This window comes from Egretta garzetta, unplaced genomic scaffold (genome assembly GCF_000687185.1).
Source record: "Egretta garzetta isolate BGI_Z169 unplaced genomic scaffold, ASM68718v1 scaffold91, whole genome shotgun sequence".
NCBI classification, from domain to species: domain Eukaryota; kingdom Metazoa; phylum Chordata; class Aves; order Pelecaniformes; family Ardeidae; genus Egretta; species Egretta garzetta.
In genome coordinates this window covers 4,563,502-4,573,606 of record NW_009258661.1, presented here as the reverse complement: position 1 = coordinate 4,573,606, position 10,105 = coordinate 4,563,502, and the positions used below count along the sequence as shown (strand labels likewise).

General features: G+C 56.6%; 1 protein-coding gene across 1 annotated transcript in view; it reads right to left on the bottom strand.

Moving 5' to 3' along the window:
* The window catches only part of LHFPL4 (LHFPL tetraspan subfamily member 4), a gene marked incomplete at its 5' end in the record, with an annotated part of 10,514 nt that extends 409 nt beyond the window's left edge, over window positions 1-10,105 (bottom strand). Inside the window, 2 exons of the mRNA XM_035903818.1 lie at window positions 80-316; window positions 10,024-10,105. Of these exons, the coding sequence (XP_035759711.1) occupies window positions 80-316; window positions 10,024-10,105 (319 nt within the window). The remainder of the gene's footprint in view (window positions 1-79; window positions 317-10,023) is intronic.

Below are 10,105 nucleotides of genomic sequence, written 5' to 3'. Positions count from 1 at the left end.
AGCCCCCCAGGCTATTCCCACCCAGGATCCCCCAAGGCCGTGGCGTGGGGCCCCAGACCCCCGGCAGCACAGCGCTCACCTTTGCTCTCTGTCTTGAGCTCCTCGTGCAGCAGGTCATTCTGCCGGTTGCCGAGGACGAAGGCCAGGAAGGAAAGGATGAGGGCATTGAGGATGCCGATGATGGCCAGGATGTAAGCCCAGCGCACGGAGCAGTCGCCCAGGGAGTACTTCCCTGTCTTCTCCCCACACATGTCCCGTATGGTCTCTGCATCCCAGCCGTCAGGAAAGATCATGCAGCCCAGCACCAGGCAGAGCGCTGTGGGGGGAGAGGAAGGAGAAGCATCAGAGGGGACACAGGGGTGGCAGTGCTGGGCGCTGAGCCCCCCAGTCAGCGCGTGAGTGCAGTCCGTGCCCGGCAGTGAGCCCACCGTGTGGCCCCATGCAGCCAGGCAGTTGACAGCCACCACTGCCTGGCAGCCCCAGGGACTGTGTTCGTGCATGGCTGCCCCAAACCTGGCCCACGCACTAACAGAGATATCAGGGGCTTGGTTTCTTCAAGCATCAGCCACCGGATCAGTGGTTCCCCACAGGCTTTCCTCATCACCGCAGGCTCCCTGCGCGTGGGTGGGAGCTACTGGCATGCTAGGGGCAGGGATGCTGCCTGCCAAGAGGGTTGTCATCCCCAGGAGCACCCACATCCGACCACCCGCAGCCCTGCAAGCACCGCTCCCAGGGGGCTCGCTTGCTCAGCGTGCCTCCCTCCCGCACGCCCTGCGCTGAGCAGGGAGACATCGGGGAGCACCAGGATGAACAGGGAGGGAAACGCCTGTGACTGTCAAGGTAAGGAGGCGATGCTTTTTCTAACTACAGCCAGTACAAAAGCTCCTCACCCCGTATCAGCTGGGAAGGCTAAAAATATTAACAATGTTGTAGAGGAGCTGCGGTGTGCTGTGAGTATTTTTGTCCTGGATTAAGAGAGAACTGAGAGGCTTGTGCTCACGTGAGTGACAAAGTGCCTCCCGTCCCTTATTGCTGCAGGGACGGCAAACACCCGGCCGGGCACGCGTGCTGCTGCGGCCACAGCCCCTGGCGAGTTCTCGGGGTGCTGACGTGAGCTTTTAACTGCTCTTGGTAGGGAAGGGAAGTCCCAGGAGCAGGGGGAAGTGAGCACAGGGCATCGCACCGGGACTTGGCACGGCCCTTGCATCCTGATGAGCTGCACCACCCACTCTCCCCGGGAAAGGGCAGGGACGCCGAGGCGAGTCGCCCTCGCAGCCCGCACACCAGCACTGGCACACCCGCCAACTGCTGCCCAGCCTCTGCCTCCTCTATCCACACTACAAACCTGCTTGGTAAAAGCATCTTTGCAGACAGAGGCAAGCTCTGCAAGCTGATTTACCACCATACGCAGCCCCGGTGCCACTCCGGAGTGTGGCAGTGGAGTGCAGTGCACGTGTGAGGAGCCGGCATCTCCAGCATGTCGTCACCAGGGACTCCCAGCCAAGCATGGCTGTGTCTGGGGGAACTCCCTGTCTGCTGGGACCAGACCAACCCAAAACCGTTCCCTCTGAAAGGAAACATAATAGGCGCTGATGCTGTGCGCTGCACGGTAAATGGTGAGCAGCAACCTGGCCTGCCTGCTGACCTGGGCACCTTCAAGCTAGATGCCATTTAATTCAGCCAAGTGCTTGAATTAAAGGTGAGGAGGAGCAGCAGACCTGTGCTGGGGACTCACCTGGGAAAGCAGAGGTGCCAAGAGAATTTTAGCACCCCGCTGAGTTCCCAGTGCAGTGCAGCTGCAAAAAACGCTAAGGTTCTCTATGGCCATCCCTGGTGAGGGGGTGGTTTTGGCCCTGGAAATGGGCACAGCCACAACAGCTCTGCCAAAATCGGTGAGGAGGAGAAAAGAGTGCAGTGAGGCTGGAGGAAAGCACGGCAAGTGGCAAGGCAAGCTCTCCAGCTGCCTGGGTGCCAGCAGCCTTCAGCGACAGCCCCTCTCGGCCCAGAAGAGAACAGGGCTGGAGGAGAAGGCAAATTTAAGTAAAAAAAAAAAAAAAACCAAACCAAAAACCGGAAAAATAGAAAAATCAGGTGCCGATTTTACCTGCACCAGCAGGGGCTCGGGTGGGCTCCCAGCTTTTGTGCATGGCCCTTGGTCAGTCCTTTGCAGGAGCAGAACAGCAGCACTTGGGTCTCTCCCTGGACTCTGCAAGCATCAGTATTTCCTCTACATTTCTGGGCATTTATTTGTGTTCCAGGTGGATCCGGCTGCCCGGGTAAAGCAGGAGCTTGCTGAGAGCTCGCCGCTCTGCACACACCACAGCTGCATGGACATCAGCAGGTCCCAAAGGTGGCAGGACGGGGCAGTGACGCAGGAGGCAGCAGATTAACATGCTGGAGGGCTACAGCACTCATGGAGGATACAAGAGATGGGGTTTAAGGCAAAAGCAGAGAGCAGCTCAAAAAGGTATGGGAAAAACACACGGCATGCAAGTCACTCGTGCAGCCTGTTGTCACAACACAGCCACAGGGGACAGGCAGCGATGGCCACTTCCAGGACTACTGGTGCTGGCTTTAGCCTGCATCTGCCTGCCCTGGTTCCTCCTCTCCCCATGTGCCCACTCTGCACTAGTACTGGGGCAAGGAGAGTCTGGCCCTGGCCCACAGAGCAGCTCCAGGAGCTCTGCCCGAGACCTCACAGCCCCTCTTTGCCAGAGAGAATTAAACTACGAATTTACTACCAGGGCGAGAGCCACTATGTGTACCCAAATGCCTCTGCCCGAGCATGGCCGGCCTCTTCCCACAAGCGCCTCACTGGGAAGTGGCTGTGGTGGGGCCATGCCACCGAAGGCAGGTCCCCTCCCACCAAAGAGCAGCGCAGCGCTCTCCTCCTCCCATCTGTCCTACGTTTTGCCAGAAGCAAGCAGAGCCCTCTGCTCTGTCATAAGCAATTCCCTTTTCCACGTGTCCCCAGGCTGCCTGATGTCCTGGAAACACCTTCCCGTGCCCTCAGCAAGGAGCGACACTGAAGAGCAGAGCAAGAACAAGGAGGGGATCCCCACACAGTCCACAGACCTCGGCACTGTCTTTTTCAACAAGCCGGTCAGAGGGGTGCAAGGATGGGGCTCTGCCTGCCCGTCCCAATACCCACAGCACCGTTCTGCCAGCACCTGCCTCCCAGTGCCCTGAGGTGCCTTGCAGACCTGCAGGAAAACGTTGGGTTTTGTTTAAAACAGCCTATTTCTATGCCTTGCAACTGCATAAAAAACACTATGTGATGACTCCTACAAGAGCCGCTATTAGAAAGGAAAAAAATAACCTAACTCCCATCCATTCTGGTTTTAATTCCCATTCTTCTGAGAACATGGTGCCAATCCCCATTGCCAGTGGCACCAAGGACAGCAAGCTGCTTCATTGCACCCCACAGCTGCCATTCCTCCCCCAGGCCCTGGCCTCCAACTCCCTCTTCCAGAGTTTTCCCAGTTGGACAGATGGATTTGAGACTGGGAATTCCGGTGATCACTGGGGCAGGGTGTACACAGAAAGAGGATGAGACAGCTGCAGTTTGCAAGACTGCCCACGGGATCTTGCTGGGGCTCTGGCCCTGGGGAAACGGGCACTTCTCAGCTTGGTTTTGCAGCTTGTTCATGGCTTCCCACTCCTCAGTGCTCAGCGTCCCATAGAAATGAAATAGGAATCTCAAGGGCTTTTGATACCCTCACAAAAGAAATTAATTGAAGGGAATTCAATGTTATGACTCAGGCTGCAACACTGGAGTGAGATTTTAGCAGAGAGAGATGAGGCGGCTCCTCCTGGCAGAAGGTGCATTTTGCTAATTTGGACTGAGTAATCCATGCGTTTTTCAAGTACTGGGGTTATCCCAGTGCCGCCCCAGTCCCATGAAGTTGTGCCTGCAGGATTCAAATATGATTTTTTTTTTTTAATCACTTTTGCTGTCTAGTTTAGTCTGCAGGTTTGGGTGAAGACTGGCTTTTACGTCTCTCACCTGCCACAGGTGGAAGGGGTTAAGACATACCCTGCGGCTGAGAGACCTGGCCTCCCCACATAGCACAGAGCATCCCACTGCCACAGGACACAAGGGGCTGAAAACTGGAAAATGTGGGGGTAACTGGGGGAAAACCAGCAACTTCTGGGTCCCAAAGGAGCTTGTTAAACACAGCTTGGGTCAGCAACGCATTTGGCCCCGTGGGCAGTGGCTTGCCCTCCCTTGGGTTCAGCGAGCTGGCTGTCCCCTGCCCCTCATGCACGTTGCTGATGGCACATTGGGGGTCCCCACTGGGGATCCAGTGCCCCTGGGCACTGCACACCAGCCCCGAATCCCCAGGGGAACTGGAGATGTGAGGTGCCTTTGGGCCCGCAGTGGCTGCTTCTCACTAAGAAGCCTCCTGAGAGCTGAGCACCAAAAGGAAAGGGAACAAACAGAGCCCCCCCCACCTCCTGCCTCCTAAAAATAGAAATTCCTCAAAAATAAATGAAAACTAGAGGCAGCATGCTCAGGATGGCAAGCACCGGCCATTTACACAGACAGGAGCTCCCTTAGGGCATTTTGCTCCACAGGCTGTTTCTGAGCCAAAAAATCAGCGGGATTCAGAATAGAGTTACAAGTTTGTATGAATCAGAACTGACAGTTACTTTATCTGGAACAACAGTGAAGGGATGTAAGCTCCAGGACACGAGCAGCTCGGAAATGCCCAGCTCAGCCTCTCCCTGCGGGTCTGCAGGCGCATTCACAGCTACTACAGGAGGGTTACGCTGCCTTCGAAGCCCGGGGCTGGCTGCTGTGGAACACAAGACACTGGATGGATGCATGCAAGGTCTGCACTGCATTGCTGCTCTTGTCCCCGCTGTACGACAAGAGAGACAGAGGAAGGAGAGAGGAAATCTTCAGGAAAGTTTTTTCTGGGGCCAGAAGCTGATAATTCAGCAAACGCAGTTTTTTTGCAGTGATGTCTTCTTTTTGCTGCAAGGTCAGCAGGTGGAAGCAGTTCACCTGGAAGATCATATATCGGCAATATTTCTCTCTCAGGCGGAGAAAGGGCTTGAGGCTACTTCACCCTCATTCCCAGCAGCTGTCCCAGTTACGCTCCTAGCTGTTTTGGAGCAGTGGTAGCCATCTTTCAGTTTTTTCATTAAGAATGTCAATGAATTACTTTTATATCCATGAGAACAATTTTTTTTGAAACCTCAAACTGTCTCTGAGAGGAGCTGGCTCTCCAGCAAGTACCAGTTGGGAAGACGAGCCCATCCTGATGTGGCTCAGCAGAGCCACCACATCGCCTCCAGCACTGGGGAGTGTTTCAGGGCTGCAGCATTCGCTCAGGCCAGACCCTGCTCTCCCGGAAGGCTGCAGCCACCCCACCCCACCACGCAGCTCAGCCTGGCAGTTGGCAATGGCCTTCCTAGCCACTCCTCTCCACAGACACACCGAAACGACACCATGCAGCTGCACTGTGTGAGCGGTCCCAACCCATATGGTGGGAAAGGCAGCTCACGTGCAGAAGATGAAGCTGCTGATTGAGGCTCTGCCTCTGCTCCCAGTTCATGTGCTGGTGGGTGGGAAGGGCCCATCCAAGAGGTGAGTGTAGCTCCAAAGGGGGTGTCCCAAAGGCAAAAAGGGCTGAGATGGATATGTATTATCACATTCTCCATTGGGCAAGGTGCCTGGACGCTGCACAATTAACTCCAAAGTGCCACTGATAAAGACAAATCCCAGCCCCATAGCCACTGACATGGCCCCAGGTGGAAAGGCACCCCATGTGTCATGCCTGTGCCTGGCCTAAGGGAGCTGGAAGATCTCACCATGCTGACTGCCGGATTTGATGCGCGGGGAAACACCTTCAAAGGTGGCCAGTCACTTCCTCTGAGCAAGGAGGGGCTGTGTGCTCAGCTGGCTGCCTCTTTTGACCCTCAGCAGACTGTAAGTACAGAACCAAAGCCACCCTGAAAACAGAGCCCCAGACCTGCTCAGAGCAGCTGTCCTCATGGGAGGCATGTGGGCACGCTGCCACGCGGAAGTGGCTGGGGTCTCTCACTCTGGCATTAGTGCCGGGCACCCAGACAACTTTGTTCAAAGCTCAAGGTTAACTCACAGGGTGACCACGTCTTATGTCACAGCAGAGAATTAGGGAATCAGAGGAAATGCTCAGGCTCCTGGGCAGCCTCCTCAGTGTGTGGTGGTGGTGACATCTTCTTGTGCTCTGGCCCCCAGCGAGTGACTGCTGTGTGGTCACTGGAATGGAGGCATCCACAAACTCAGCCCAGCTGCCTTCATCTTGTTCCTGTACCTGCCCTCCAGGGAGGGCAGACGAGAGGGGTCACCCACTCAGCCCATTTCACTTCAAGTAAGCATCATCCCTGTGGGACTTTCAGAAGGAGCTCCTCCGCTAATTTTGAGGACTGGGGTGGCATCAGGGTGCTGTCAGTCATACAGTTGTTGATGTGCTCATGTTAAAGGCCCATTTCTGGTTTTATAACAGAAGGATTTAGCAAAATCTCCAGTTTTGCGTTACTGGGATTTTGAACAGGGCAGATGGCTACGTTTCTATTTGCGATAAAGCCGAGTCTTTCCTCTTAATTAGATCCAGTTTCCTCCTAGGGGGGCAGTGGCTTTTGAGCTGGAGCTTTCTGTGAAGCTCTAATTAAACCCTTCCTTGATTGTCGTCCACTAATTAGACATTGATGATTTAAACTTTTTTTTTTTTTTCTGAAAAAGATACTGAATTCCTGATCCTCCTCCTCTCCTCCTCCCCCACCTTCCTGCTCTTGATTTTTCTCCTCTGGAGAGCCCATTTCTGCCCTCGCTCAGCACAGGCCATCCCGTAGGGACGGGGTGGACCCACCCCTGCCCCATCTCTCTGCCTTTCACCTTGTTTACCTGGTTTTCACCAGTGAGACCATGAAACTTTGGGCCTCACTTTTACTTCTGTGAGTCCTCCTTCAGCTAAAACCTCACCAAGGCAGGAGGAATGCCTTTCCCTTCTCTGCCCCTCCAAGCCCTCTGCTCTGGCATGACCCTCCAACCTCCCAGGCAGGTAAATCTCCAAAGCTTGCCATCACGCTGTGCTGGAGCCTGCGTCGGGCCACATCCCTGGTATTTGGCCCACAGTGTCCTCTCCATGGGTCACAGCAGCTCCTTCTCCATGCGCAAGGTAATGCATCCACCTGTGGTTGCCTCTGATACGTATGTCTAGGGAAGTTCAGCCCTGCCCGACACCACCCAGACAAGGCTCCTACTTCCCAGGACACCCCAACCCACCACCTCTGTGTCCTGGCCCTCCCTGGTGGTGACACCAGCCTCTCCTGCAGGACAGACGCTCCCATGAAGCTGCCCTGTGTCAGGACAGGTGGATGGCCAGTCTCTGTTAATGCCACATTGGACTTTCCCTGACACAGAAAGGCTGCGTAGCCATGCTGCTCTGGGAGTGCTTCGAGACAAGCCTGGGCCAGCTGGAGCCAGGAGAGCTGTCCCATGGCGCCAGCAAGCCATGAACTTGGGGTTCTCACAAGTGCAATTGTGAGCAGCACAAGTGTAGCCATAAGGTGCAAAGTGTGAGCAGGGACAAAGCCCCAGGGCAGGGCAAGGGGTACCTAGAGGTAACAGCAGCAGGTTGCTGCTGTGGCCACCCAAGCCTGAGCAGGAGCAGGACAGGAGGCACTGGGGAGGAAGCCCAGGGCTGCCTTTGGTGTAGTGCCCTCTGCCACACAGCTTCCTGTGCAGCAGCAGCACTGGCTGGGCACTCCAAGCCTCTTGATTAAGCTGCCGACAATTGGAAGGATTTGGGCTCTGAGCTTGCTTTAAACCAGTAAATCTTTGGGGCAGGGAAAATTAAAGATGAAGGAATTTCTCGATAAGCCAAGGCAGCTCCAGGTCTGGCTGTGGTCCTGATCTGGGTGAGGGGAGGTCAGGCTTTCCAGCCCAAGCCAGCTGCAAGGGGAGAGAGCTGGGCTAGCTGCAAGCCCCTAGCATGGGGAGGGAGACTGTATCCTCCCACATCAATGACTGTGGCCCTTCTCCCAAGGGGGGGTGGACTGGGGTCCTTTCATTATGAATATGGGGGGCTCTGGGGCCTTCCAGTGGAAGCTCTGGGTCTATTCACATTTTGTATGCAGTGGGGAGTAACACAACGCCTTTCCACATGTAGTAAAACTGGAGAGAGAAGAAAGTGAAGGGTCCTGCTACCGGAGGAAGATCAGCATTTCTTCTCAGGGTCTTTCTCCCAAAAGGATAGACCCTCTGTGAGGACAGCTTGGAGGTCTGCACACAGGGGGATACTTGGGATCCTTATCAATATACACATCAGGTCCCCTTGTGGGGAAAAGTTTGGGTTATTGTACGGTGTCCCTTTGAGGAGTGAGTCTCTGAGGGTGCTGGAGTACATCTATGGTGGGGTTTCTTTTGTGGAGGGAGCTAAGGAGGATCTATAGACAGGGCCACTTTGGGGAGGAATGACTGGGCTTGAGCCCATGGTCACTTCTGAGGAGACACCAAGGTAAATGTATGGTGTCCCTCTGTGGGAAGCACTGTACTTGGGCTCTCTTATGCAGAGAGCTGGGGAAGGTCTGTCGTCACAGACTTTTCATGGTGCTGGAGGGAGGGAGGGGGCCTGGGCACAACATCTCTTTAAGGGGGAGCTGAAGGGTCTGTCTGTGCACAGGTGCTTTTACAGGGCTGGGGGGGGGTGGGTCCAAGCATGGGCTCCTGCCAGTGATGGGGTCCCTTCAGGGGCTGGGCGTTCCCCTAAAGTGGGTATCCCCTGGGGGTGGGCTTTCTTAGGGATGCCCTTGGGGCTGGGCAGACAGGGAGACTACTCTCTGATGTGGGATGCTCTGATGGGGGGTCTGGGTCCCCAGGGGGTTGGTCCCAGGTCCAGGGTGTCCTAGGGCATCCTTGAAGCTGGTCCTTGACTCTGTGGGACAGTCCCTGTTTTAGGGTGTCCCAAAGCTGGTCCCTGACTGGGGTGTACCAGGGTCCCCTGAGGTGGGTCCCTGATCCAGCTTTCCTGCTGTGTCCCAGGGAGCCCCATGGTTCCCTGGGATCAGGTCTTGCCTGGGGAGCCCTGGGTGCCAGTGCCCAGAACAGGTGCCCATTCCTAGTACTCAGTCCATGCTAGCACCTGGCCTGGGTGTCCCAGGAAGCCCTGGAGCACCCTGGGAACAGCTCTTGCCTGGGATGTCCCACGGCCCTGCAGTGCTTGTACCCTGCCCAGCTTCCCTGAGCAACCCTGGTGTTCCCTGAAGCCAGCCTCTGCCCATGGAGCCCCAAATGCCGGTGTCTAGAGCTGGCAACCTGTTCCTGGTGCTCAGTCAGTGCTAGTGTCTGGCCTGGGTGTCCCAGGAAGCCCTGGGACTGGTTCCTGTCACCCTGGCCCTGCAGTGCTTGGACCAAGCCCAGCTTCCTCAAGCAACCTTGGTGCTCCCTGTGGCCAGGGGCCCTGCTACCAGTGCCTGCGGATCCCCAGGTGCCAGTGCCCCGAGCTGGGGCCCATTCCTGGTACTCTGTCAGTGCCAGTGCCTGGCCAGTGTGTCCCAGGAAGCTCTTGAGGTGTCCTGGGGCCTGTTCCTGGATGGGATGTCCTATGGATCCACAGTACTTGTACCCAGCCCAGCTTTATCAGGCAACCTTGGCATTCCGGGTGGCCAGGGGTCCTGCTACCAGTGCCTGGGGCTCCCCGGATGCCAGTGTCCCGAGATGGTGCCCATTCCCAGTACCCTGTCAGTGCCAGTGTCTGGCCGGGGTGTCCCAGGAAGCCCTGGGGCTGGTTCCTGTCACCCTGGCCCCGCAGTGCTTGGACCCAGCCCAGCTTCCTCGAGCAACCTCGGTGCTCCCTGCGGCCAGGGGCCCTGCTACCAGTGCCCGGGGCTCTCCGGGTGCCAGCACCCACCGCTTGGCGCTGCCGTCCTGGCGAACCCCTCATCCCCCCCACCTCCACCCCCCCTTCGCCCATCACCCGGCCCAAAACCCGGCGGAGCTGACCCCGCGGGGCGGCCGGTGCCGGTGGGTACCTGCCAGCAGCTGCATCCAGGCGCAGATCTTGTAGACGGTGGCGGGGTTGCAGAAGAAGAAGAGGGCGAAGCAGGGGATGCA